Here is a 26,562-nt window from a genome sequence, read left to right on the forward strand (position 1 = left end):
CATTCGCTTACTTTTTACGTTTAGTCTTAAATTTTCTAGCTTTGCATGGAACACAGGAGAGCCTAAAGGTGTGGGGGCCAGCCCTAAGAAGGCAGAGCCAGAAGAACTCTTAGATCTGAAAGAAAGGGTTTGTCCCTCGGCGCCTTTATCCTGAACGCATCCTGGGGATGACAATGGAACGTGAAGACTGAGGGAAAGGTCTGGGGTGCTACCCGTCAATCCTGGACGCTGGAGGGTCCTTAGAAAGCTGCGCCAGCAGGCATTAAAGGGAAAGGTTTTGCCTGTTCCATCGCTGGCTGCCCCACCTGAGTTCCGGGGGGAGGGGATGCCACACTGCCAGAGAGGAGGGAAGACAAGAAAACTTTTATTTGCTGTACAGTCCCAATTTTTTTTCCCCCCAAGGTCATCTCATGCTTTCACGCCAGTCCAGTCTCCTCAGCCACAGCTTGTGCTTAGGCTCAGCTCTGGCTCTGCTGCTGCTGCCGCTGCAGGTTGTCTTCCTCTTCTTCCTGGCCTTGGACTGGTGGCTGTGGTGGCAGGTCCTCCAGTCCTGGGGAGGCCGCTAGGAGCTCCCCAGTGGACCTTGCCAGGCGGAAGACCACAGGGATCCGGGCCAGGGCAGGGTTGGTCTCCTGCAGGCCCTGGATCCATTTGGCCAGTGTGGCCTGGTCGTGGGCACCGGCCATGCACATGGCGAAGACAGGACCTTCCTCCACTGTTGGGAAGAGAGGGGGCTTCAAGGGCTTGTGTGGTGGGGGCTGGGGCAGCTCTCCCAATCCCACAACCCCTTCAAGGCCAAGGGCTGGAGCTTTCAGCTAGCTTTCTTGCGTCTCCAAGCCTTTGAACAAGCTATCCCCTCTGCTCTTCCCACACTTTACCTGCATGATGCCTTCTGGTTCTTCAAGATTCCACCAGGAAGCCCTGGGACCCCCCCGACTCCACCCAAGGCTGGGTATGTGCCTCTTCCCTGGGCTCCCAAGAATGGAACTTGCATAGTCCCCTGCTGGTCTGAGCTGCTGAGGGCAGAAACTGGGTCTGTCCTGGTCACACCCAGTAGCCAGCACAGAGGGAATAACACAGTACATAAATGTGTAGAGGGTACAACCAAGGGCTCACAGGCCTGGTGGCCTCTAGCTAGAGTGTGATGTCTGACCATGGAGTGTAGCTGGGCAGCGGGGTGGGAGTGTGTGTGTACGTGTGTCTCTGCTGGGTGTGTGTGGCAAGTGGACAGTTTCAGCCTGGGCCCCACCCCTCAACACTGCTCCCCATTCTGTGTGGTGTTTGGAGTCCTGCCCCTCCCACTTATTACCTTCCTGGATGTCAAACTCATAGTCATCCCAGCCGCTCCTCCCATAGTCCAGGTCCAGCTGCATGGGGTAGTAAAGGTTCCATTCCTCCAGAATCTCCTCCACTTCCTACTCCAGAAGGGGAGAGCGCAGGCAGGGTTGGAAGCCAATGAGCTTACAGCCACCTTCCTGCCTCTACCCTCCCAGCAGCTGCCCTGCCCCAGCCTGCACCTTAGGGCCCCTCACATGAGGACTCTGGGCAGTGTCTGGCCTCCCCCAAACCCCCACACTCACCCTCTCCTCAGGGGCCAGCAAGTCAGCTCTGAGGATGTGGTAATAGACACACTTATCTCGGAGCCACAGGGAAAAGGGGCCCTCGACAAAGATAGGCCGGGCTGGGTTGTGGCGAGCCAGGGCAGCCTGCTGATCGGGACTCTGGATTCCTGGTGCGGAGACACACATGTCCTTGAGCCCTGGCTGAGCGGCTCTGCCCACAGGCCCTGGGAGCCCATCCACAGGCCCGCTGGGAACCTGGCAGAGGCTGGGGCAGGTACAGGCCTTACCTACAATGTGGGGCTGGGTGGGATCCACTGCCCCTGTGGAGTCTTTGGACAAAGGCATCTGCAAGGAAGAGTGTAGGTGGGAGAAACAGGGAAAGGGAACCCCAGCGAATTCAGGGCATCTCCCAGACCATCTACTGGGCCTCATACCACTCAAACCTACCCCCTCCTCACTTCCATCCAATTTGGCAAGAGCCATGAACATTTAAGATGCTTACACCGAGGGAACCCTGGAGCTGGCCCATCTGTGTTAAAACCCTGGCTCTGCCACAAGTGGTGTGACTTTGGCTGAGTCAGTTTCCCGTGTGCCTCAGTTTCCCCCACTGCAAAATGGGAATGATAACAGCATTGATTTCAGATGGTTCTAAAATGCTTAGAGCAGTGCCTGGCACATAGTAAGTGCTAAGTGCCTGTAAAGTTAAAAGAGAAAAGTAATTTCACATGCACAGATCCCAGGAAGGAGACGTGAGAAGCAAGTCCCAGTGCATGCCTCCATGCGGAACAGTGGGGAAGGAATACCCTTTTGTGTCTTTATACCCTGAACATGATTACTTGTTTGAAAAACAAAACACAATTTAATTAAAAAAAAAATGCACATACACTTTGACCAAAACATCCCACGGTGGACAACTGCTGATGCACCGTTCATCCTTTCAGGTTACAAAGAAATGGGCTGGCTCGGCAGGTACTAACTTAGAACGGGCTCCAAACCATGGTGTTCAGTGAGAAAAAGCAAAGAGCAAGTACAGAATGTGTGTACGATGCTCTGCATTTGGAAAACACTTTTAAAAGTGTATGTTTTGCTCCTAGGCGTCTTCACGGAACAGTACGCATGTTTATACTAACATTTCATTTCAAATTTAACATTCTGGAGTTTTTGTCTTAACTTTTTAATGGTATATTAATTCTCTCTTTCTCATAGTAAAACTCTTGGTTCCTGGCAATAATAAGGAGCCCTGGTGGTGCAGTGGTTAAGCGCTGGGCTGCTAACTAAAGTCGGTGGTTTGAACCCACCAGCAGCACCAAGGGAGAAAGATGTGGCAGTTTGTGCTTCCGTAAAGATTTACAGCCTAGGAAACCCTATGGGGCAGTTCTACTCCATCCTATAGGCTTGCTGAGTTAGAGTCAACTCGATGGCAATGGGCACTAACAGTAATACTTTTACTTGATTGATCCTTCAATACACATAAAATGGCTTCAATCTTACTACTAACCCTAAGGCCATGGGATTACATTTAGGATTACTCTGAGTTGTTTCCTGTTCTTGGGATACACACCAGGGATGGGCAGTTGGATGAGTGGGTTCAACAACACCTCAGAATCATTTTGTTCTCTCAATGCCTACGTTACCAATTAGAAATTTAATCCCATTTATCAGTTTTCAATTTTGGTTCGTTTTTTTTCCCTTTTTTGTTTTTGAATACACTAAACATTTACACAGTGTAAGTCGACCCATATTAAAAGAGACGTTATCACTTCCATTCCTGCCCCCTCTACCCCATTGTCCAGCGCCCCCTGGAGATAATTCTTTGTACTCACTTCCAGTTCATATTCTTTTTATGAAGCGAATAGAAACACACATACGCTTTTCTGTCTCCTCCCTTCTCACACCTAAGGTAGCTCACTAGACACTGGTCTTCACCCTTTTCACTGCTTTGTTCATTTCCCTGGCTGCTCGGCACCCTACAACTTGGAGACCCCATGGTCCACATGGCCAGTATCTCCGGAGGGCACTGGAGTTGTTTCCACTCAAAATCTAGGTGCTGGGTAGAACGGTAATCATTTTACCATGGTTTCAACTTTTCTCTATGTATTTTTCATAATGAGCTGAAGGTGTGGAAGAATATTTAAATAAAAAGGATATATATAAATAAAAAGATGTAGCTGCTTGCAAATGCAGACTCTGGAAGGAGACAGTGCTGGTAAGGGCAGTCACCCCCAGGGGAGAAGCCTGGGGACTGAAACGCCAGGGTCAGAGAGGCAGACTCGTCACTGTGTGCTCTTGTGTGCTGTTTGGCTTCTTTACCACGTAGGTGCAGTACTTACCAAAATGAAGAGATGTGTTAAAAACTACCCTTCCTCTCCATCTGCTGCTACGCTCCAGGCCAAGTCCAGGCCCTCTCTCACCTGGATGCTGCAGTCACCTCCTATCCTGCCACCCTCCATCCTCTTGCCCCACCACCATCCAGTACCAACCACACAGCAGCCACAGGGAGCTTCTGAAATTGCAAATTCTTCCAGAACCATGACTCTGAGTCTGTCACTCCTCTGCTTAAAACGGCTCCATGGCTCTTCCCACCAACCGATAGGTTTAAAACCAAGCTCTTTAACCTGCAGTCCCCCGTGCCTCTTCTTCCCCACCTCCAGCACCCTGGTGTCCCATGTCCTGGCCCCAGGAAGCCCTTTCAGTATCCCAGGGATTCCCAGCCTTGCACATGCTGCTTTCTCTGCCTGGAAGCTCTCCTCGCCCCTCCTATCCTGCAAAAACTCAACTCACTTTCACCTCCTTCAATAAGTCTTCCTTCACTCTTGCCTCCTTTGGGCTCCGACAGCCCCCCGGGCTTCTTTGCCTTAGAACTAGTGCTCTGAGGGAAACTGTTATCTGGGTCTCTCTGTGAGGGACATTCTTTGGACAGCCAGCATGGCCTGGTATGAGTGGGGGCTCCCAGGATACTGGGGGTACTTCGTTCAGTCATTCAACAAACACCTGGTGAGCATCAGCTTTGTGCCAGACCCTGTGCTGGGTACCTTGGGAGACTAAGTCATGGTTTTTTCCATTTGGGGAGCTCTGGTCTAGCGGGCCACACAGATGGTGAACAAGGAACCAAATAAATAAATGTGCCTAGTATAGGCAAGGGGTGGGTGCCTCAGGCTGGTTAGGAGGGGCATCCTGAGGAAGGGACAGTGGAGCTGAGACCTAAGAATATGAAGTCCCTGGGGGAAGTCTTCCTAAGGGGAGAGTGTTCCTGGCAGAGAGAACAGCAAGTGCAAAGGCCTGAGGTGGGACATGGCACAGAATACTCAAGGAACAGAAAGGTCGACTGTTGCCTAGAACATGGTGACTGTGGGAGAGGGCCTGGAGCAGAGGCTGGAGGCCATCAAAGCCTTGTAAGCTGTGGTGAGGAGTAAGGGCCATAAAAATCCATGGGAGGGTTGGGGCAGGGAGTCAGGGCTGTGTAAGCTGTGGTCAGGAGTAAGGGCCATGACAGTCCACGGGAAGGTTGGGACAGGGGGTCAGGGCTGTGTAAGCTGTGGTGAGGATTAAGAGCCAAGACAGTCCACGGAAGCATTGGGACAGGGAGTCAGGGCTGTGTAAGCTGTGGTCAGGAGTAAGGGCCATGACAGTCCACAGGAAGGTTGGGAGAGGGGGTCAGGGCTGTGTAAGCTGTGGTCAGGAGTAAGGGCCATGACAGTCCACGGGAAGGTTGGGACAGGGGGTCAGGGCTGTGTAAGCTGTGGTGAGGAGTAAGGGCCATGACAGTCCATGGGAGGGTTGGGGCAGGGGGTCAGGGCTGTGTAAGCTGTGGCGAGGAGTAAGGGCCGTGGCAGTCCATGGGAGGGTTGGGGCAGGGAGTCAGGGCTGTGGCGAGGAGTAAGGGCCGTGGCAGTCCATGGGAGGGTTGGGGCGGGGAGCGGGGGGGTGGTCAGGGCTCTGGTGAGGAGTAAGGGCCATGGCAGTCCATGGGAGGGTTGGGGTAGAGAGTCAGGGCTGTGGTGAGGAGTAAGGGCTGTGGCAGTCCATGGGAGGGATGGGGCAGGGGGTCAGGGCTATATCACCACAATCACTCAGGTAGGCAAGCCATGGTGGCGCCCAGCCCAGGGTGGCGGCTGAGAGTGTGGACAGGGGACTGGATACCTGGTAGATGGTGACCCTGGCGCTGAGGTCAGGCTCCATGTGCCGCAGGCCCAACTTGGCCAGGTCCACCGGGTCCTGGGGCAGGTCCTGGGGCACAGGGAAGGGGTTGATGTTCTTGAAGCGGGAGAACCACAGCTTCATGCGCAGGAACTTGAGCATGGGGTAGCTTTTGCGTCCAAATATCTGAATCAGCAGGAACTCTGTCTCCTTGTTGGGCATCACCCCTGTGCAGGCAGACGCAGGCAGAGCCCCGGGAGGCAGGGGATGGACAAAGAACACAGAGGAAGAGATGAAGGAAGAGGAGGGACAGATAAGCAGAGATGAGACCAAGAATCAGAGGCAGAGAAAATTGAAGTCAGGGAGAGGGCAGACAGAGAGGGGTAAGGAGACGAGTCAGAGCCATGGGTGGAGGGAGCTGCCTGCCGCCTGTCACATGAGGCCTGCCCCCGCCAGATGTGAACCAGCCTCACCGTGGTTCTCCATCTGCTCCAGGATGGCGAGGCCACACTCCTGCTGCCGAGGATAGTGTACGAAGATGTACTGGATGATGCTGCGTGGCCGGAAGACCTCCTTGGGGAAGATGTCCAGCAGCAGGTTGTAGACGGCCAGGTCCCGCTCAACGCCGTACTGCCGCATCTGGCGCAGGGCCAGGTAGATGAAGTCAACGTGGCCCCGCCTGCGCACGCTGTGCTGCTTGAAGTTCTGTACGGCCTGCACAAAGCTCGCCTTGTCCCGCTCCCCGCTAGGCGCCTGCCCAAACAGCTCCTGGTGGGGCGCCAGGCCCTTCATGGGCCACCTCGAAGGCTCAGGGGGGCGTGGGACCACCGAAGAGTCAGAGTCAGAGCTGTGGGTGGCTGCACTACAGTGGAGGCCCCGCGGGACCTTGGGGGCAACCTGGGGACAGAGGATCGCTGCTGGAATATGGCACCTCCCAGGGCCCCTTGGAGGCTGCCGGGCTGGCTCTTTCCTAGGAGAGGTGCCAGCGGTATCCCTGAGGGCGGCCCTGGGGAAGTGTGGTACTGTGGTTACAAACCCAGGATTAGGCGCCCTTGCAAAGTGTGATAAAACGCCATGCTGGCATGGCTGTGAGGAAACGGACACTCATCCACTGCTGATCAAAAAAAAAAAAAACCTGTTGCTGTTGAGTTGATTTCGACTCATAGTGACCCTATAGGAGACAGCAGAACTGCCGCATAGGTTTTCCAGGGAGCACCTGGTGGATTCGAACTGCCAACCTCTCGCTTAACAGCTGTAGTTCTTAACCACTACACAACCAGGGTTTCCTCCATTGCTGGTGGCTGCTAGGAAAACCTCCATGGAGGCATTCAGCAGTGTTCACCACGATTACAAACACAGCTTGAAGCACACCCGCGCCAAGTGACTTTTGTTCAAAGTCATCCACTGTAGCAGTGGAAACGGCCCACGTGCCCATCAGCAAGGGAGCACAGAAACAAACAGCCATGTACCTGAGCAAGGAACACCTGCAGCTGTCAAACCGACTGAGGAGGCTCCTGCCCTGTGAGCTGGAATAAGCTCCAAGGGGTATTATTAAACAAAAGCAAGGTGTGAAACAATGTGTGAGTAGCTCCCCATTTGTATAAAAAAGAAATACATGTGTTGTTGTTGTGTGCTGTCAAGTTGATTCTGACTCAAAGCGCTTAGCTGCTAACCAAGAGGTCGGTGGTTTGAACCTCCCAGCCGTTCCATAGGAGAAAAGACTTGGCAATCTGCTCCCATAAAGACTTCAGCCTAAGAAACTCTATGGGGCAGTTCTACTCTGTCCTACAGGGTCACTATAAGTCAGAATCTACACAATGGCATACAACATAACAGAGCAGAACTGCCCTGTAGGGTTTCCTCTGTTGTAATCTTTACAGAGGAGTCCTGGTGGTGCAATGGTTGAGCGCTCAGCTGCTAACAAAAAGGGCGGCAGTTTGAACCCACTAGGGGCTGTGCGGGAGAAAAGACCTGGTGATCTGCTCCCGTAAAGATTACCTAGGCAGTTCTACTCTGTCCTGTAGTGTCACTATGTGTCCAGAATCAGCTGGAGGGCACATAAAAATAACAGTCTTTACAGAAGCAGATTGCCTGGTCTTTTCTCCTGTGGAGCTGGGGCTGAGTTCGAACTGCTGCTGAGTTCATTGCGCCACCAGGGCATGAATACTCTCTCTCTCTCTCTATTTTTTTGAATAGGTATAAAATATCTCTGGAAAGAAATACAATAAGCAGTAACATCTTTTGCCTCCAGAGAGAACTAAGTGGTGGCTGGACAGGAGTGGGACAGACTCTTGTCATGATATAGCCTCAGAACTTTTTGAATTTTGAACTCTATTCCTCACTGTAATTAACTGTATTACCTGTTCCAAAAAAAAATTAAAAAGGAAAATACAGGTTTCGGAGTCAGCAGCAGTCTTGGCTTGACCGTTCTAGGCCAGGTGATGACGGCCCATATCCCACTTTAATGTTCAGGCCTCAGTTTCCCTATCTGTTTTGATGGCACCTCCCTTGGGTCAAGGAGATCTTACTGCCCAGAGTGGGCAATGCATGCTGAACAGAAGTTGGCAAACCATGGCCCACAGGCCAAACGCTGCCAGTTGCCTGCTTTTCTAATTAAAGTTTTGTTGGAACACAGCCATGCTCATTCATTTACTTAGTGTACGTGGCTGCTTTAGTGTTACTGCGGCAGAGTAGAGTTGTTGTGACAGAGATAGTGGGGCCTGCAAAGCTGAAAATATCTACTATTTGACCCTTAAAGAAAAAGTCAGCCAACCCCTCTTCTAGATGGTATTCTTCCCTCCCAGGTACTGCGCAGCACTTTATAAGCATGAGACACATTTAATTTTTTACAACTGCCCCATGAGGGAGTCTTCTTACTATGCCCATTTTACAGATGAGGAAACCGAGGCCCAGAGTGATATAGTAGGATGCTGACTAGAGTCTGTGCTCTCAATCCCTCTGTTCTGCTGCCTCCAACAGCTTATCCAGATGTATTGTTTAGATAAGGTATTATTTTTTTTAAAAAAAGGCGTTGAATTAAAGTGAAATTTTAGACAACTAAAACTACAGGAAGGACCCCTAGTGGAGCAGTGGTTAAGTGCTTGGCCGCTAACCAAAAGGTCAGGAGTTCGATCCCACGAGCCACTCCACAGAAGAAAGATGTGCAGTCTGCTTCCATTAAAATTACAGGCTTGGAAACCCTATGGACAGTTCTACTCTGTCCTGTAGGGTCGCTGTGAGTTGAAATCGACTGAATGGCAATGGATTTGGTTTTCTAATTTAATACTACAGGTACTAGGAAGTTCTGGAATGCTCAAAGTGGGGGAAACAACACAAATGAGATGATGCAAATAAAATGCTTAGCACAGGGCCTGGCGCAGAGTATATCCTCAATATGGGACCTATTAATACGATCGTCACCATTGTTATCTGTGGCTGATAATTTACTTGTGCATTCTGGTCACTTTGGATAAAGGAAGGAAGTTCAATTTTCTGCCGCCATCTTTAGAAGTGGATGGAGGAGCCACCCACAATCACCACCCACATCCATTTAGCTCATGCACCCTTTTCAAATTCAACCTCCTCACCCACATGCCCATCAGCACCTCTTAAAATAAGTTAGGGACCTTCCACCTCAGAGCAAAGAGGCCAGCTCAGACCCCCTGAAGCTGGCTTCACAGGGTGGATTTTGAAGGGGTTGGGAGCAAATCCCGGGCTCTCGTTCCGTGACTCTGACTAGGGGAGCTGACCACCCAGCTGGCTGTTACCTGAGAGAAGGGGGCTCCTGTGAGGGCGGCCCCGAAGATGCCTCCCCAGCCCCGAGAGAGGCCCCGGGCTAGCAGCATGGCTTGGACACAGCTCATAATTGCTTGTCAGATGACCACCTGGCCAATAGAAAAGACACCATCAGCCTGGCACCCTCACCCACTAACACAGACAAGAACCCCACAGGCGTACAGAGGCCATGTTCCAGACTGCATGGCTGACTTACCCCATGACTCTGGACAAGGCCTTGGTTTCCTCAACCACCAGATGGGGTTAGATGACTATTAAAATCAAGGGCCCCTGCTTCTAGTGGGCCCAACCCTTCACTTTCTTGAAGAATTTGTTCTGTAACGGTCCCCCTCCCTATGGATCTTTTTTTTTTTTTTTTAAACAGCTGTATTCATATACTATGCAGTTCACCTTTTAAAGCGTACAATTCAATGGTTTTTCATGTATTCACAGAGTTGTGCAACCATCACCACAATCTAATTAATCTAATTTTAGAACATTTTCGTCACCCCCAAAAGAAACCCTGTACAGAGCAGTCACTCTGTTTTCTCCTACCCTCAACTCTAAGCAACCACTAATCTCCCTTCTATAGATTTGCCTTTCTGGGCATTTCATATAAATGGAGTCATATAACATATGTGCTTTTGTGTCTGGACTTTTTCACTTAGTGTAATATTTTCAAGGTTCGTCTATGTTGTAGGTTGTATAGACTGTCATTTCTTTTTATTGCCAAAAAACATTCCATGGTGGGACTTTAACCACATTTTATTTATCCATTCAATTGATGGACATTCTGGTTGTTTCTACATTTGGACTCGTATGACTAATGCTGCTATGAACACTCCTGTATAGATTTTTGTGTGAACAAAATTGCTGGGACATATGGCAACTGTTTAACATTCTGAGGAACCACCAAAGTGTTTTCCAAAGTGGCTGTATCATTTCACCGCCCACCAGCATCAGGCTTCCAATTTTCCCCATCCTTGTCAACACTTGTTATTGTCTGTCTTTTTAACAGTTTTATCCTAGTGGATGTGAGGTGGTACCCCATTCTGGTTAGGATTTGCATTTTCCCAGTGATGTTCAGCATTTTTCCTGTGCTTATTGACCATTTGTTTACTTTCTTTGGAGAAATGTCTTTGGAGAGTCTTTGTCAATTTTCAAAAATTCGGGTTCTTTTTTTATTATTGAATTGTAAGCGTTCTTTAGTCTGGACACCAGACCCTTACGATTTGCAAAGTTTTTCCCATTCTGTGGGTTGTCCTTTCACTTCTTGATGGTATTGCTTACAGCACAAAATTTGAACTTTTGATGAAGTCCAATTTATGTTTCCTTTTGTCACTGTGCTTTTGATTTTGTATCTAAGACACCATTGCCTAACCCATAGAATTTACTCCTGTTTTCTTCTAGGAGTTTCAGTTCTTACATTGAGGTCTGTGATCCATTTTGAGTTAATTTTTGGGGTATGGTGTCAGGAAGAAGTTCCCTTTATTATTTTGCCTGTTAATATCCATTTATCCCAGCACCATTTGTTGAAAAGACTAATTCTTCCTCATTTATTAGCACCCTTTAAAAAAAAAATTATTTTATTTTTTTTTACTGAAAATTGAGCATAAACATATGTATTTCTGGATTCTCAATTCTATTCCACTGGTCTGTATGTCTAGCCTTAAGCCAGTACATTGTTGTTTATTGTAGCTTTATTAAGTGTTGAAGCTAGGAAGTGTGAGCCCTCCAACTTTGTTCTTCTTGAAGATTATATTGGCTACCCTGGGTCCCTTGCATTTCCACAAGAATTTTAGGATTATCTTGTTAATTTCTACAAGAAAGCCAGCTGGGATTCTGATAAGGAGTGTGTTGAATCTGTAGATCAATTTGGGGGAGTACTGCCATCTTAACAATATTAAATCTTTGGATCCATGAACATAGGATGTAATGTCTCTCCATTTATTGGGATCTTCTTTAATCTCCTTCAACAATGTTTTGTAGTCTTCCGTGTACAAGTCTTACACTTCTTTTGTTAAATGTATTCTTAAGTGTTTTGTTTTTTAAGTATTGTAAATGGAATTGTTGTCTTAATGTCATTATTTATTGTCTGTGTAGAGATACATTTTTTATACGTTGATCTTATAATCCTGCAACTTTGCTGAGCTCATTTATTAGTTCTAAGAGTTTTTTAGTGTATCCCTTAGGATTCTCTATATACCTGATCATGTCATCTGCAAATAGAATTTTACTTCTTCCTTTCCAATCTCATACCTTTTGTTTCTTTTCTTGCCTAACTGCCCTGGCTAAAACCTCCAGTACAATGTCGAATAGAAAAGGTGAGAGCAGACATCCTTGTCTTGTTCCTGATCTTCGGGGAAAGCATCCAGTCTTACACCACTAAGTATGATGCCAGCTGTGGGCTCTTCATAGATGCCCTTTTTCAGATTTAGGAAGCTCCTTTCTATTCCTAGTTTGTTGAGTGTTTTTATCAAGAATGGGTGTTAGATTTTGCCAAATGCTTTTTCTGTGTCTATTGAGATGATTGTGTATTTTTTGTCCCTTGAATTGATTTTGGATGTTAAACTAACCTTGCATTTCTGGGATAAATCATGGTGCATAATCCTTTTTATATGTTGCTGGGATTCAGTTTGTTAGCATATTGTTGAGAATTCTTGCATAAAAGATATTGGCCTGTAGTTTTCTTTTCTTGTGATGTCTTTGTTTAGTTTTGGTATCAGGATAATGCTGGCCTCATATAATGAGTTGGGAAGTGTTTGAATCATTCTTATCACCATTTAAACCTGTTCTAGCATCTCCCATCTTGACCCCAGGTCTCCCTCCAACCTCTGTCCCACATATCTGCTCCCTTTATAGCAAAATTTCTCCCCAGAGGTGTCTACACACTACAACTCCATCCTCACTCTCTCTAACCTGGCTGCTCCTCCAACCATTCCAATGAAATCTCTCTTGTAAAGGCCTCTGTGTTTTATATCTTATAAAGGCTACGGTTACTTCTCAGGACTCCGTCTTGCTCAATTTCTCAGAAGCACCTGGTACAAGTGACCTACCCTCCCGCCTTTTTCTCAACACTCAGATATTTTCTTGGTTTACTTTCTCTGTTTATCAATCAGCAGGATACATTTCCTTCTCTAAATTTTGCAATGTTCACAAGTGCTTGAATATGCAGATGACTCATCTGGGATCTCATTAAAGTGCCAATTCTGATTCAGCACATCTGGGCTGGGGCCAGAGACTCTGCACATCCAAAACGCTCCTGGATGAGGCTGATGTGCTGATCTGGGGACTACACTTTGTGTAATGAGACTGCAAAGAATTTCACATTGTGGATTTGTCTGCTTGCTTCCCTGCAGTGTCATTTCACTTGTTCCTCTCATCTTTGTATTTCCTATATACAGCCCTGGTGGTTCTCAAACTTTGTTCATATTGGAATCTTTTAGGGAGCTTTAAAAAACTCCTGTGCCCAGGAAAATGCAGAACAGTTTCAAATTCTCATGGACTCCAGACTTTCTGGAGCCCTGGAGGCTAGATGAACCCCTGAAACTAGTGCCCTGAGATAATCTTTGAACCTTAAACCAAAAATATACCCTGAAGTCTTCTTAAAACCAAACAGTAGTTTAGCTTAACTAGTAAACAATGTCTGCCTTGAGCATTGTGCTCTTTTAAGATCTATCTATATGGGGTCAAATTGACAACAGCAACTCAAAAGATTAGATAGGAGCCTTTGGGGGGGGGCAGTGAGTTGATGTTAATGCAGGAGGAACAACTCAGAAAGGAGGGTGAGAATGGTTATACAGTTTGAAGAATGTAATCAACGTCACTGAATGCAATCAACGTTATTGAATTGTACATGTAAAAACTGCAGAACTGGTGTTATGTTTTGCTATGTGTATTCTCAACAACAAAATAAATAAAATTAAAAAAACAAATTCTCATGCCCAGGCCACACCCCAAATAAACAAAATCAGAATATTTGGGTGTGGGGCCCAGGCACCAAATTTTTAAAGCATACCAATGACTCTAATATGCAGTTAGGATTAAGAACCGCTGCTCTAAATCCTTGCTATTCAAAGTGTGTTCCAGGGATTAGTAGCTTCAGCATAACCTGGGAGCTTATTAGAAATGCAAAATCTTGGCCCTAATCCACACCACCTGCTGAATCAGAATGTGTGTTTTAACAAGAGCTCCAGGCGTCTCCTGTGTGTATTAAAGTCTAATAAGTGTTGACCTATGCGCTAACAGCTCTGAAATGTTTATCTCCAACACCAGCCCAGAGCACCAGCCTCGATACCTAACTGCCGCTTTGATGTACACCCAGCCATCTCAAACTTAACTTGCTCCAAACTGGTATCGCTGCTTAAGCTTGTTCCTCCCCATCACAGGCAATGGCACCACCATTCCTAGTTACTCAGGCCACAAACCTAGGAGTCAGCTCTGAGCCCACCAAGTTCCTCACTCCCCCATTCAATCCATCAATTTGACTATTCCCAAATTGATTCCATATGCATGCATTTCTCTTCATTCACAGGCCATGACCCCAATCCATTGCCTCTCCCTAGGCACCTACTCAGCCTCTCCCACCTCTACCTTTACCTGCCTCCAGTCAGTTCTCGTCACTGTGGTCAGAGGAATTTTTTTTAAATGTAAGTTATTTTTAGTGCACTCTGCCTAAAATCAGGAATGGTCTAAAACCCAAAACGCTTTGCTGTGGAGTCGATTCCAAATCATAGCGCTCCTATAGGACAGAGCTTCCAAGGAGCAACCGGTGAATTTGAACTGCTGGCCTTTTGGTTAGCAGCCATAGCTCTTAACCACTAAGCCACCAGGGCTCCAATGTATATCACACGCTTAAAATAAAATCCCACAGGGTCTACTCTTCCAGCTACACTGTTTCTTAAACAAGCCAAGTTTTATTCGTCTCAGGATCTTTGCACTTGCTTTTCCCTCTGTTTGGAACGAACTTTCCCCAGACCTCCCCAGGGCTGTCTCTGGTCATTCAGATTTCCATTCAAATGAGACGCCTCCCTTGACCGCCCTGCCCACCATCTAAAAAGCCTCCATTACCAAGATTAATGCATTTTCAGCAATGATCAGTAGCTGAAATCATCTGTTTCATTTATTTCTGACTTGTTCAATGTCCCGTTCACCCAGAAAAGACGGGATTTTTGTCTGTCTTGTTCACTGCTGTGTACCCAGCACCTGGGGCAGTGTCTGGTAATGGCAGTTGCCCAACAACTATCAAATTGAAAGGAAATAAGATCTAAATTTCTACAAAACCTCTATAAACCTGAACCCCTTGAATGGGTGTACGTACAGCAGCGCTGCGGCTGGCTGCCAAGATTCTGCGTCTCAAGAACAACTGGCAGACACGGGTTCGAATTCTCGCCTGCTACGGACTTGCAGCGTGATCTCGAGCGAGGGCCTTAACCTCTTTGAGTCTCAGTTGTCTTATCTACAAAATGGGAAATAAAGTATGTGAGGCTGCGGGAGCGATTTCCTCTACGTCCCCGCCCCGCACTTCAAAAGGTCATGGCGCTGTAGGCCTGCAGATGGGTCCCTGTGGGGCCGCCCTTCCGCGTTCCCGGACCCGGAACGAGCCACCCCGGGGCCTAGGAGCTCTCCCTCCCCCTCCAACGCGTGACCTACCTCCTCATGAGGCCGGCCGCGGCCACCGGACCGGTTCTATCTTCCAGCTGGGCGCCGCCATATTGACCCGAAGAGCTTCCGGGTTACCGTCTCCTCTCCCCGAAAAAAAAAAAAAAAAAGCAGCAAATCGTGAAGACCAGTTTAGAGATGTTCCGCCTACCTTGGGAGGCCCACCAATAACGAGCCAGGCCCCGCCCTTAACAAGGCAAGCCGCACCCTCCACCTGGGAACCGTGAACTATGGCTGGGGAAGGAGTGATTGAGCCGGTCCCAGACTGGGAAGCTGGACTTCGGGGGACTGTGATCCCAGCCTAAGCCTCCGGTATTCCCTCCTGAGACGCAGAGTTGAATTATCAACTTATCAAAGTTGGAAGGGATGTGAATTCCTTCTTTCCCTCAACAAACATCCATTGAGAACTCACTGTGTGCCAGCCACAGTTCTAGGCCCTGAGCATACAGCAGCGAACAAAACTAGAGTGTCACAGCGCTGACACTAGTGGAAGAGACAGGCTCTGCTAATCTAGGTCCATGATTCTGGGCAAGTGCTTAACCCATATGTCCCTCCATTGTCTCACCTGTGAAATGGGGCAATTATAATAATCTGATAGGGTTGTTTGAGGTTTAATTGAATTAATCCCTGGAGAACAGCCATATAAATTGTTTTGTTATCATGGAGTCCGGTGGCAGTGTTAAGAGCTCAGGCTGCTAGCCAAAAGGTCAGCAGTTCAAATCCACCAGCCACTCCTTGGAAACCCTATGGGGCAGTTCTACTCTGTCATATAGGGTGGCTATGAGTAGGAATCGACTTGATGGCATACAACAACACCACTGTTATCATGCGGGATTCACCCTCAGCCTTCCTCTCCCACCCCACCCCCCCAACCCCCTCTTCACCCCACTGGGACGAAGGAGTCTGGTTTGACCCTTGGGCCACCCTCATTGAGGGCTGAGGGTCGTGTGGGGCTGTGTGTGTGTTCATGAATGTGTCCTGGAACTGTGGGAGGAGGAATGTCACTGCAATGTTGGAGTGGTAGTGTGTGTGTGTGTGGTGGGAGGGGGTTGTGCATTTTGTTGTATCTCCAAACTCAAGCAAAGGCGTGTAGGTGTATGTGCGGCTGTGTGAGTGTGGGTCAGGGGTGGTGCCCAGGCCAGTCTGGGCATTGGTGTGTGTGACAGCATGTCATAGTGAGTGTCTCATGGGTTCTTGTGTGTTTGTCAGTAGCTGCATGTGTGACTCTTAGTGTACTAGCTTCTGGGTGTCTGTGACTCTGTGCGTGTGGGAAGGGGGATTTGCCCCACAAGTCAAGGGGCTGGCAGTATGTGTGTCAATGTTTCTGTGATTGTTCCTGTGCCTTAATGTGTGTATGACTGCATGTCTGAACACCAGTGGATAAATGACTGTATTTGTCACACTGTATGTCTATGACTTATGCATACATGATTGTGTCCCATCATCGGAGTGCATGTGACTGTGTGTGATACCCCAGATCGGTCACTCTGGGTGTGATTGTATGTCTAATTACAAGTGAGTGAGTCTGTGATTCTGTGAGTGTGTGGCACACCATGTGTGTGATTTTGATTGTGTTTCAGCAATGGTGTAACAGGTCTGACCATGCCAAAGTCTCTGATGTTGTGGGACTCCATGTGTGGTTGTGTTCCAACCAGTGTGTGTTTGTTACTGTGTTTGTGACACTCTGTGTGTCCTTGACTTGTATGTGTGTGATTGTTCCTGGCCATTGACTTCTACGGCACTGTGTATGTCTGTGATGATCCTGGTTATAAGTGTGTCTCAGTGATTCTGTGACTGTGTCTAGCTATCTGCGTGTGGGCTGGTCTATGTTTGTGACAATAGTGTGTCTCTAGACTCCTTCTGTGTATGAGTGTATATCTGACCACAGTGTGGGGTTGTGACTGTGTTTGTAGCACTCCGTGTGTATCTCTCTGCCTGTGGTTATGTGTCTGATCCCCAGTACCTACCCAGGGCTGGCTGTATCCTGAATGTGTGACCCTGTGTGTGTGAGATTGTAAATATGGTGTGGGGACGGCACCTGATCTCTAGTTTCACAGGGGGAGAGGAGAATCAAGATCAACAGCCCAAGGCTGATTCCTGCGAGGCAGAGGTCAGACATGCCTCCTCTCTCTGGCATCTTTACCAATTCTGACACAACAGTCTCTCCCATAGCACTCTCTACTTCTCTGCTGCGTTCGATAATTCATTGCAATGGCCAGACAGAACTCACAGATAATAATCATGATTATGGGGTTTATTAGGGAAGTAACAGGCTCAGGAACACATAGGATACAGTTCTTCCATCAAGACAGTCTGTTCCCAGTCATGCCACTGCTTTTCTCTGCCTCTTCCCTGCTCAGGCAAGTGTCACAAAGCTCTTTTAGCTCTGCCCGAAGCGTCCCCAGGCACCCCACTCCACCAGTAAGCCTCAGCCAGAATACACTCAGCGCTAGCTCCATGGGTCGGCAAACATAACTCCACCAAGTGCTTGGAGGCATCCTATTCTGCCACCAAGCTTCCTGCCCAAAAGCACTCAGCTTTTTTGCTCCGTGTGCCGGGAAGCCCACTGTGCTGTCCCTGCCAGTCTCTCCTCTGCTCTTTCTCTGCTACCACTTCTCACCATCTTCAGTATTACAACTCTGACTGTCTCCTGGTTCCAGAAGTTTCTCAGTGCTGTAGGGATCCCTGGTCCAAAGGACACACTCTGCTCCTGGCTATTCTTCCTTGATGGTTGTGAATGAGATCCTGCCTTTGCCTGGAACTGGCTCTCTTTTAAGCCTAGTGGGATGGCAAAACTGACCACAATTACCTTATCTGTACAGTTCCAACCAAGTATTGGGTGGGAGTTACAAGACCATGGTGAGAAAGGCCACACAAAAGTGATCCCTCGCACCACAGAGACACAGTGCCTGGGTCCCTGGATGTGTGCCTCTGCTCCCCCGTGTGCACCAGGCAGATCCCCAGATTGTTGCCTTACCTTGGAGCATGGCGACATTGGAGGTGGTGCAGCTGGCATCTGCCTCTCTGGCTGTAGGAGCTGGGCAATCAGGAAGAGGAGGTGACTGGGGTGTGTACGTGGCCACATCCCTGCCCGTACCTGTGGCCCCCATGGTTCTGATTCCTGACTTCATTTTGATCAAATGAGCTCCAGGGCGCTCAGCCCACACCTGTTCCTCTTGCCCACAGAGCCTTGGACCCACACAGACACCTGAGTGGGAGTCCAGGTAGCTGGGTGGGGGGGGCTGGGGGGGCATGAATTAAGTAGAGGTGTGGCCAAACTTGCCCCTGACCATTAGCGCTCTGGCCTGTACAACTTGTTCTCTGTACAGGCCATCTGTATCAATCCCTGCTCTGTAAGAGTCAGCTGGGCCCCCATGGATAGACCCCTCTTCACCCCATTCCTACTCCCTGCTTCTGGGCAGGTGGAGAGCCGGCAGCACTGCTGGAGGGTGTCCAGGTGAGAAAGGGACCCCTCCAGGAAGTTTCCCAGAGTAAGGCTGGTCCCACTAAGGAGCCTCATGTGCCAACACACAGTTTCTCTCTACCCCAGCCAAGTGCAGAGCTGAGGGCCTTGACTCCTCCATGCCAGGCCACCAGCTGCACTGGCCAGATCAATCCAGGGTGAGGGTCAGTGGGTCCCTCGTTCCCCTCACCTATAGACTGTGGCTGATGTTTCTGGTTATCTGCTGTATGGTAGGCAGGTAAAATTTGGCTGGGTGGGACTGGGGGTCACACCCCATCCCCTTCCCACCTCTGACCACTGCCTCACCCTAGACCTGGTGCTGATTCTCTGCAACAGGGAGATCAGATGTTCCTGTGTTACTGTGCACCTTCTCTGGCTTCTACTGCTTCCTATAAAGACCCCTGAGACACCACAAGCTATCTCCCCACCACCCCGCCCATGTGTACTGTGTGCTAGGTTATGGAGTGCCAGTTTGAGAGTCTAGCAGATCTTGGCTGAGTCCCAGCCTTGCCCCTCATAATTGGTGTGTCCTTGGGGATGTGACTTTCTCTCACTGAGCCTCAGTCTTTGCCTCTGTAAAATGGGGATAATGAAAGCATCTCATAAGGCTGTTGTGAGGAGGAAATGAAACAATGCAAATAGGTTAGCACAGTGCCTGCTTATAGTAAGCACTTGTCATGGATTGAATTGTACCCCCCCAAAAAATATGTGTCAACTTGGCTAGGTCATGATTCCCAGTATTGTGTGATTGTCCACCATTTTGTCATCTGATGTGATTTTCCTATGTGTTGTAAATCCTACCTCTATGATGTTAATGAGATTAGAGGCAGTTATGTTAATGAGGCAGGACTCAATCTACAAGATTAGGTTGTGTTTTAACCCAATCTCTTTTGAGATATAAAAGACAGAAGGAGCAGAGAGACGGGTGGACCTCATACCACCAAGAAACTGGAGCCAGAAGCACAGCGTGGCCTTTAGACTCAGGGTTCCTGTGCTGAGAAGTTCCTAGTCCAGGGGAAAACTAATAACAAAGACTTTCCTCCATGTTGACAGAGAGAGAAAGCCTTCCCCTGGAGCTGGCACCCTGAATTCGGACTTCTACCCTCCTAAACTGTGAGAGAATTTCTTTTTGTTAAAGCCATCCACTTGTGGTACTTCTGTTATAGCAGCACTAGATAACTAAGACAGCACTTAATGAATAGGAGTTGTTACTGTTATTACAAAGAGCACTAACCCTAACCCTAATCCCCCATACCATGGCCTTCCTCAATTGCTTCAGTTAATAAGGCTTTTAGGTGCCATTATGCTATGTAATCCTCAAAGCACTCTTGGAAATGATTGCTATAAGCTTCATGAAGATAGACAGCATCTAGGACAGGGCCTGGAACATGGTAAATACTCAAAAAATATTACATATGAGATTTAATGAATAGATGCTCCTGATGATCAACCCAACCTTTAACCTGCAGCTGTCCCTCCTCCTTGCTGGCATTCTGTCTGCTTCTGTCTCTGCCTGGTGGGGGCTTTGAAAGAGCCCCATGTTACTGCCTTCTCCATGGCTGAGGGTCATCTTGCCACTGCCTTGCTCCATCTTTCTTCATACCCAGGGCTGGCTGCATTACTTAACCAACTTCTGTGCCAACTTCTGTCTGCTCACTGCCTTTGTCAGTTTCAGGTGCTGGGGAGCTTGTGACTGGGGAGCATGTGGGGGCCTCTTTTGCTTCTCTCTCTCTGCCTCACTCCTAACCGTGCTCCCCCATTCTCTCGTCCATAGGTGGTTCCTGAGTACACCAGGCTGCCCCTGAAACTCTCTAGTGTCCCCACTGAGTGGTGTGGCTGTGGCGGTAGTCTTGTATGTAGCTGGCATGACTGTGATGCCTTTCTAAGACTCAGGGACTGTTAACCTTGGTTACACTAGTTCTGGACACCCTCAACATGCCGTGGAGGTCCTGCATCAGGCTGCCCAGGGCCTGAAGCCTGCCAGGTTGCCATGGGTTCCCATGACAGCATGGAGCAGGGGAGTCCTCAGGCCCCAGAGCAAAGTGTGAGAAGGGACTCAACAGATGTGGAAAAGCTTCCTCCAACACTTCTGGAGACCAAGACTCAGGGCCAAAGTGGAGGGGGCGTGCATAGGAGCCTGTGGCTGTGCCCACCCCATCATGAGGAGGCCCAGATTCATTCAGCAAGTATTTATTGTTAGTGGACACTCTGTGTCAGACTCTGCTCTAAGCGATGAGGAACTGTAGTGAGGGGGAGGGGGGAAGATTCCTGACATTGGGAGCTGACAGTCTAGTGAGGGAGACAGACAAAAGATTCACGTTCTGTAGATAAGATTTTATAGCTTGAGCTGCATGGTGATTACATGGTTGTGTACATATATAAAAATTCATTGAGTTCTCCATTAAGGGTTGTGCATTTGACTTTAAGTAATAGCTTGATAGGAGTCCTGGTAGGCCAGCGTTTAAATGCTTGGCTGCTAACCAAAAGGTCAGCTGTTTGAACTCACCAGCCACTCTGAGGGAGAAAGATGTGGCAGTCTGCTTCTGTAAAGATTTACAGCCTTGGAAACCCTATGGGGCAGTTCTACTCTGTCCAATAGGGTCACTATTGGTTGAAATCGACTCGATGGCAAGGTTTTTTTTAATAGCTTGATCAAAAGGTAAGAGAAGTGATAATAATGGAGCTATAATTTGTACACTATGCATGATATGTTGTTGCTGTTAGGTGCCGTTGAGTCTTGCCGTCCTCACTTCCAAGGCGTGTTCCAGCTGTAGTTCTTCCAAGACACATTTGTTTGTTCTTCTGGCAGTCCATGGTATATTCAATACTCTTCACCAACACCATAATTCAAAGGTGCCAGTTCTTCTTCGTTCTTCTTTATTCATTGTCCAGCTTTCACAGGCATATGAGGCAATTGAAAATACCATGGCTTGGGTCAGGCACACCTTAGTCCTCACAGTGACATCTTTGCTTTTGAACACTTTAAAGAGGTCTTTTGCAGCAAATTTGTCCAATGCAACATGTCCTTTGATTTCTTGACAGCTGTTTCCATGGGCTTTGATTGCAGATTCAAGTAAAATGAAATCCTTGACAACCTCAATCTTTTCTCTGTTTATAAGGATGTTGCTTATTGGTCCAGTTGTGAGGATTTTTGTTTTCTTTATGTTCAGGTGCAACCCATACTGAAGGCTGTGGTCTCTGATCTTCCTCAGTAAGTGCTTCAAGTCTTCCTCCAATCCTGATGCCCTGTTCTTCATATAGTCCAGCTTCTTGATTATTTGCTCAGCATACAGATTGAATAAGTATGCATGATATGCATATTTTAAAATATACTTAAAAGCTGATATAGAGAAAACTGAAGCTGGGAAAGGGAGAAGGTGCAAGAGAGGTCTGCAGTTTGAAACAGGGTGGTCAGGGAAGGCGATCTTTGAGTCAAACCCTGAATGAGTAGAGTGCGCCATCCGGCTATTTGAGGAACCAAACTTTGGACACAGGCAACGGCAATGGCAATGGCAAAGGCCTTGTGTGGCTGGAGCGGAGCGAATTGCGGCGGAATGTGCTATGATGTCAGGCTGGGGCGGAGTGGCTCCAGGGCTCCCCTGGAGCCCCCAAAACCCCCCAATAGCATAGGTGAATTAGCACATCAAGCAGGGTCTTGGCAGTAGTAGTGGCCCCAGGCCAGGCGAATATTCGCCCTCATAAAGTCATTTTTGCAGTTCCTTGAACTCCGAGACACAGTTGTACGGACACGTGTGCACAGGTAGCCCCCCCTTGGATGCCCCAAATCTCTTCTCAGCCAGGGCACATTCTCCTTGTTTGGGCTTCTGTGATTGGCCGAACTGAGAGGCACTCTAGCCAATCAGCTGCTGGCTCCGGAGGGCTCCTGCTCCCCCCCCCCAGCACGTTGACAGCCACGTGGGCAACAGCAGGGCACGATACTGCCCTCTGCTGGAGCGCTGAGCTAGGCGCAATAGGCTCTGCTTAAGGCAAGCAGAGGCGGGGATGGCCCTGCTCTGGTTCTTATTTTATTTATTCTTCGAGATATAGTAAATTAAAACACAGGCATTTACATATTTAATGTATTTCTATTAGCACAGAGCACAACACTCTTTAACAAGCAATTCTCAAAACAACCCTGTGGAAAATAGCAACTCTCTGGTGGAGAATCCTGGCAGATACCACCTTAACCAAGGGACCAAGGCTAACATCATAAGTGATAAGACCTATTGACATGATGCACACCCTTGTGTGATGTGATGAGAAGGGTACTTCCCCTCAGAGATGTCCTTCCCAGTAATTGCAAAAACCCAATCTAAGCATTAGACAAACCAAACTGCGAGCCATTGTACAAAATAACTCACTGGTATTCCTCAAAAGCGTCAAGGTCATGAAAGGCTAGGGCAGTCTGGGGAGTTGTCACAGCCCAAAGGAGATTGAGGAAACGTGACGACTAAATGCAATGAGGGACCCCTGACCAGAAAAAGGATGTCAGTAGAAACACCAGGACATCTGAATAAAGTCAGGAGTTTAGTTAGTAGCATTATAAAACCCAAACCAAACCTGCTGCTGTGGAGTTGATTCCTACTCATAGAGGCCCTATAGTACAGAGTAGAACTGCCCCACAGGGTTTCCAAGACTTTAATCTTTACTGAAGAGGACTGCCACATCTTTCTCCTTGGGGGGGGGGGAGGGGTTCGAACCGCCGGCGTTTCCGTTAGCAGCTGAGGGTTTGAACCACTGCACCACCAGGGCTCCTTCTCTAAACCCTGAGCTCCCTTATCTATAAGATGGGCTAATAATTTCCTCCCTGAGATGGTGGCGAGGACTACAAGAGATTGCGCCGGGCACAGTGCCTGGCCTACAGTCAGCGCTCCTGAAATGGAAGCCATTATGAACAGCCTCCGCTTGCTTTCTGGAAGGAAAGTTAAGCGAGGAGGGGGCTGGCAGAGCAGGGCTGCCAAGATTAGCAGGTGCAGGGTGGGAGGCCGTGACTCTCTCCCTGAGACACCCAGGTACAAATTTGTGTGTGTTTTAAATGGTTCTGAGAGTCAGGAAGGTTTTAGGGGTCCCCAGGTGAGGGGAGGCATGACAGGGCTTTTATGACTACCCTGGACCCTTGGGGAAGCCCTGTTCCTTACCGGGTCTGACACTTCTCATTTAGATGAGAAACTAAGGGGTTGGGCCTTGGAATTACCAGATAGGAGCTGAGTAGGGGACTGCAGTACCGGCAGTTAGTGATGGAAGAGTCCCCTAGGGTTGGGGCCTCAGGGTGGGATGGGCGGGGTGGTCCTGAGAGCCACTCAGAGAGGGACAGAGAGACAGAGAGACAAGGCAGAGGCATTCAGAAAAACTGATACAGAGACAAGGAACAGAAACACAGAGAGACACAGAGATGGGGAGAAAATGAAGAGACAGAGAGAGCTAGTGAGACAGGCAGATTCATACAGACCCAGAGAGAGACAAAGGTAGAGTTAGAAAAAAGTTAGGCAACAGAGAGGCAGGCAGAGGCCCACAGACCGAGCAAGCGATACAGAGACACGACCCGGAATCGGAGGACGAGACAGACCCAGAAAGGGCCGCCTCCTAGGGGGACCCCGGGCTGTCCCGTGAGGGGCATGCCAAGAGCTCCCCACACGCCGCCCCCGTCGTGCTTGGGCAGTGACTTCAGAGCCCGCGCGGATTCTATAAATGGCCAAGCAGCAGCCGACGGGGGTGGGGGGCGGGGCGGAGTGAGTCAGCGTCGCGCGTCACCGCTGCCCGGATGACGCTCCCGCCCCTTCTGGGCCACCAGGGGGCACCAGCCGCAAGCCAGGTCGAGGCGCCAGTCCTCGCATGCGCGGTAGCGATCTGTGGACCTTCGAGGGTCGCCGAACGTGGGCAGTATGGGCAGTAGCAAGGTGTCTGCGCGCTTTCGATCCCGGTTCGCGACGTTCGATCTGTGGGTCCCCCGGGGAGTTGGCTTCGCCTGTGTCTCACTTTCCCCATCTGTCGAGCGGGCAAAATCTTATATCCCACTTCATAGGGCTATTGAATTAATAGATCCAAAGCACTTAGAACAATAAACCAAAAAAAAAAAAAAAACCAAACCCGTTGCCGTCTAGTCGACTCCGACTCATAGCAACCCTATAGGACAGAGTAGAACTGCCCCATAGATTTTCCAAGGAGCTTCTAGTGGATTCCAACCGCTGACCTTTTGGTTAGCAGTCCTAGCACTTAACCACTACGCCATCAGGGTTTCCCTTAGAACAATGCCTGCATATAAAAAAATCCCTTGCCATCAAGTTGATTCCGATTCATAGCGATCCTATAGGACAGAGTAGAACTGCCTCATAGGGTTTCCAAGGAGAAGCTACTGAATTTGAACTGCTCACCTTTTGGTCAGCAGCCAAGCTTAACCACTGGGCCACCAGGCACTAATTATTAGCTCATTTAATGTATCTTAGGGTCTTCAACATATTATACACCATCAACTTGTCCTTAGCATTAGCCTCCCCCACTCAAAAAAACAAAAAACAAACCAGTTGCCATCCACTGGATTCCGACTCAGGGTGAGGCCATGTGAGTCAAATTAGAACTGTGCTCCACAGGGTTTTCAATGGCTGATCTTTTGGAAGTAGATTGCCAGGTCTTTCTTCCAAGGTGCCTCTGGGTGGATTCAAATCACCAACTTTTTTGTTAGTAGCTAAGGACTTAACCCTTTGTACCACCAAAGAACTCCAGTATCTTAGCCCAGTGGCTCTTAAACGGGTGATCTACCCCTATTCAGAGGACATTAGGCAATGTCTGGAGACATTTGTTTGTCACAACTTGAGGAGTACTACTTTCATCTAGTGGGTAGAGGCTAGGGATGCACTAGAGTCCTATGAAAGGCCCCACAACAGAGAATTAGCCAGCCCTGGATGTCAACAGTGCTGAGGTTGAGAAACCCTGCCTTAGCCTCACAGCAGCAGGGCGGCTTCAAATCCTGCTCTGCCACTAGCAAGCAGTGTGACACTGGGAAAGTGATTCTGCACTTCTGTGCCTCTGTTTCCCAATCCATAAAGTGTGTATAATATCATCCGCCTCTTAGGGTGTTACCAGGCTTGAGTTGATACATGTGTAGCACTTGGAATATGGCCTGACATAAGGGCTATTGTCATATTAGGGTATTGCAGCCATACCCTCAGCGTGTGGTGAGTGTATGGAAGGCCACAGTCATCCAAGTGTCACCATCACCAGCTTGACATATGTGGCACAGTACAGGTGTGTTATCCACTCCAGTGGTTCAGGGAGAGCTGCTTACAGGTGCCCCTTCCAGGTTGGCCTGGCAGTGACAGGGACTTAGGGGGGTATTCCTGGCCTGGTACCCACTGGCACAGTCACGCTGTGGTGCAGGCAACCCATGGGTAGGGGCCTGGATCTCTGCTCTCCCAAGAGCTTATGAGAATATGGAGGGGGCAAAACTGGGGTGCCAGGTCCTCAGCAGAGACAATGTTATTGCCTGAGCTCAGGCCCTCTGGCGCTGGGGACACAGAAGGAGTATTTCTTTTGGTCAACACAGCCCCGCTATGGGGCAAGTACTATCATTAGCCCACTTGACAGCTGTGGAAACAGAGGTCTGGAGAGGGGAAGGACTTGCCTAAAGTTATAGACTGTTAGTGCCTAGAGTTAAACTCAGGGTGATGCTCACTAAACTACCACAGGCGACAGTCCTGCCTCAAGGGGGAGAGAGTTAGCCCAGAGAGATGAAGAAAAATGACCTCAGATCACAGAGAGATGGCTTCAGAGACAGAGACAAAGAGACAGAGAGACCCAGTCAGGGGCCCAGTGGACAGTGTGGGGGAGGCACACTGGAGCACTGGAGGTCTCTGTCTGGCCAAGCCCCCGCAAGAAAACCCAAGCTGCCCCCCTAGGTGGAAACAATGACACAATCAGCTTCCAATACCAAGGCCCTGACATCACAAGGGGGGTGGCTGAGGTGGGGGG

The 26,562-nt window shown here is 48.9% G+C and overlaps 1 protein-coding gene across 4 annotated transcripts; it reads right to left on the reverse strand.

The window, feature by feature from the left end:
* Positions 1-348: 348 nt before the first annotated feature.
* ECSIT (ECSIT signaling integrator) lies at positions 349-15,213 on the reverse strand. 4 transcript variants are annotated; one of them, XM_049876950.1, is made up of 9 exons: positions 15,126-15,213; positions 14,794-14,931; positions 9,467-9,583; positions 6,173-6,596; positions 5,703-5,926; positions 1,850-1,907; positions 1,581-1,729; positions 1,310-1,415; positions 349-715 (listed from the first exon to the last, which is right to left on the reverse strand). In XM_049876950.1, exons 3-9 carry the CDS (start codon positions 9,560-9,562, stop codon positions 459-461), a joined length of 1,314 nt encoding a protein of 437 aa, XP_049732907.1. In that variant the 5' UTR covers positions 9,563-9,583; positions 14,794-14,931; positions 15,126-15,213; the 3' UTR covers positions 349-458. The 4 variants fall into 4 exon arrangements, with proteins under 4 accessions (XP_049732907.1, XP_049732906.1, XP_049732909.1 ...); XM_049876949.1 differs by having other exon boundaries at positions 349-734; XM_049876952.1 differs by lacking the exon at positions 1,581-1,729 and having other exon boundaries at positions 628-715.
* Positions 15,214-26,562: the final 11,349 nt, after the last annotated feature.

This window comes from Elephas maximus, chromosome 3, assembly GCF_024166365.1.
Source record: "Elephas maximus indicus isolate mEleMax1 chromosome 3, mEleMax1 primary haplotype, whole genome shotgun sequence".
Lineage (NCBI taxonomy): Eukaryota > Metazoa > Chordata > Mammalia > Proboscidea > Elephantidae > Elephas > Elephas maximus.

Bases quoted from the DNA above. Each gene is read 5' to 3' on its own strand.
- ECSIT (XM_049876949.1), bottom strand. From the start codon at position 9,562: ATGAGCTGTGTCCAAGCCATGCTGCTAGCCCGGGGCCTCTCTCGGGGC. The intron at 5,927-6,172 runs GTGAGGCTGGTT...CTGCCTGCACAG, and splicing joins GGAGCAGATGGAGAACCACG to GGGTGATGCCCAACAAGGAG. The intron at 1,416-1,580 runs GTGAGTGTGGGG...CTTCTGGAGTAG, and splicing joins TGCTGGCCCCTGAGGAGAGG to GAAGTGGAGGAGATTCTGGA.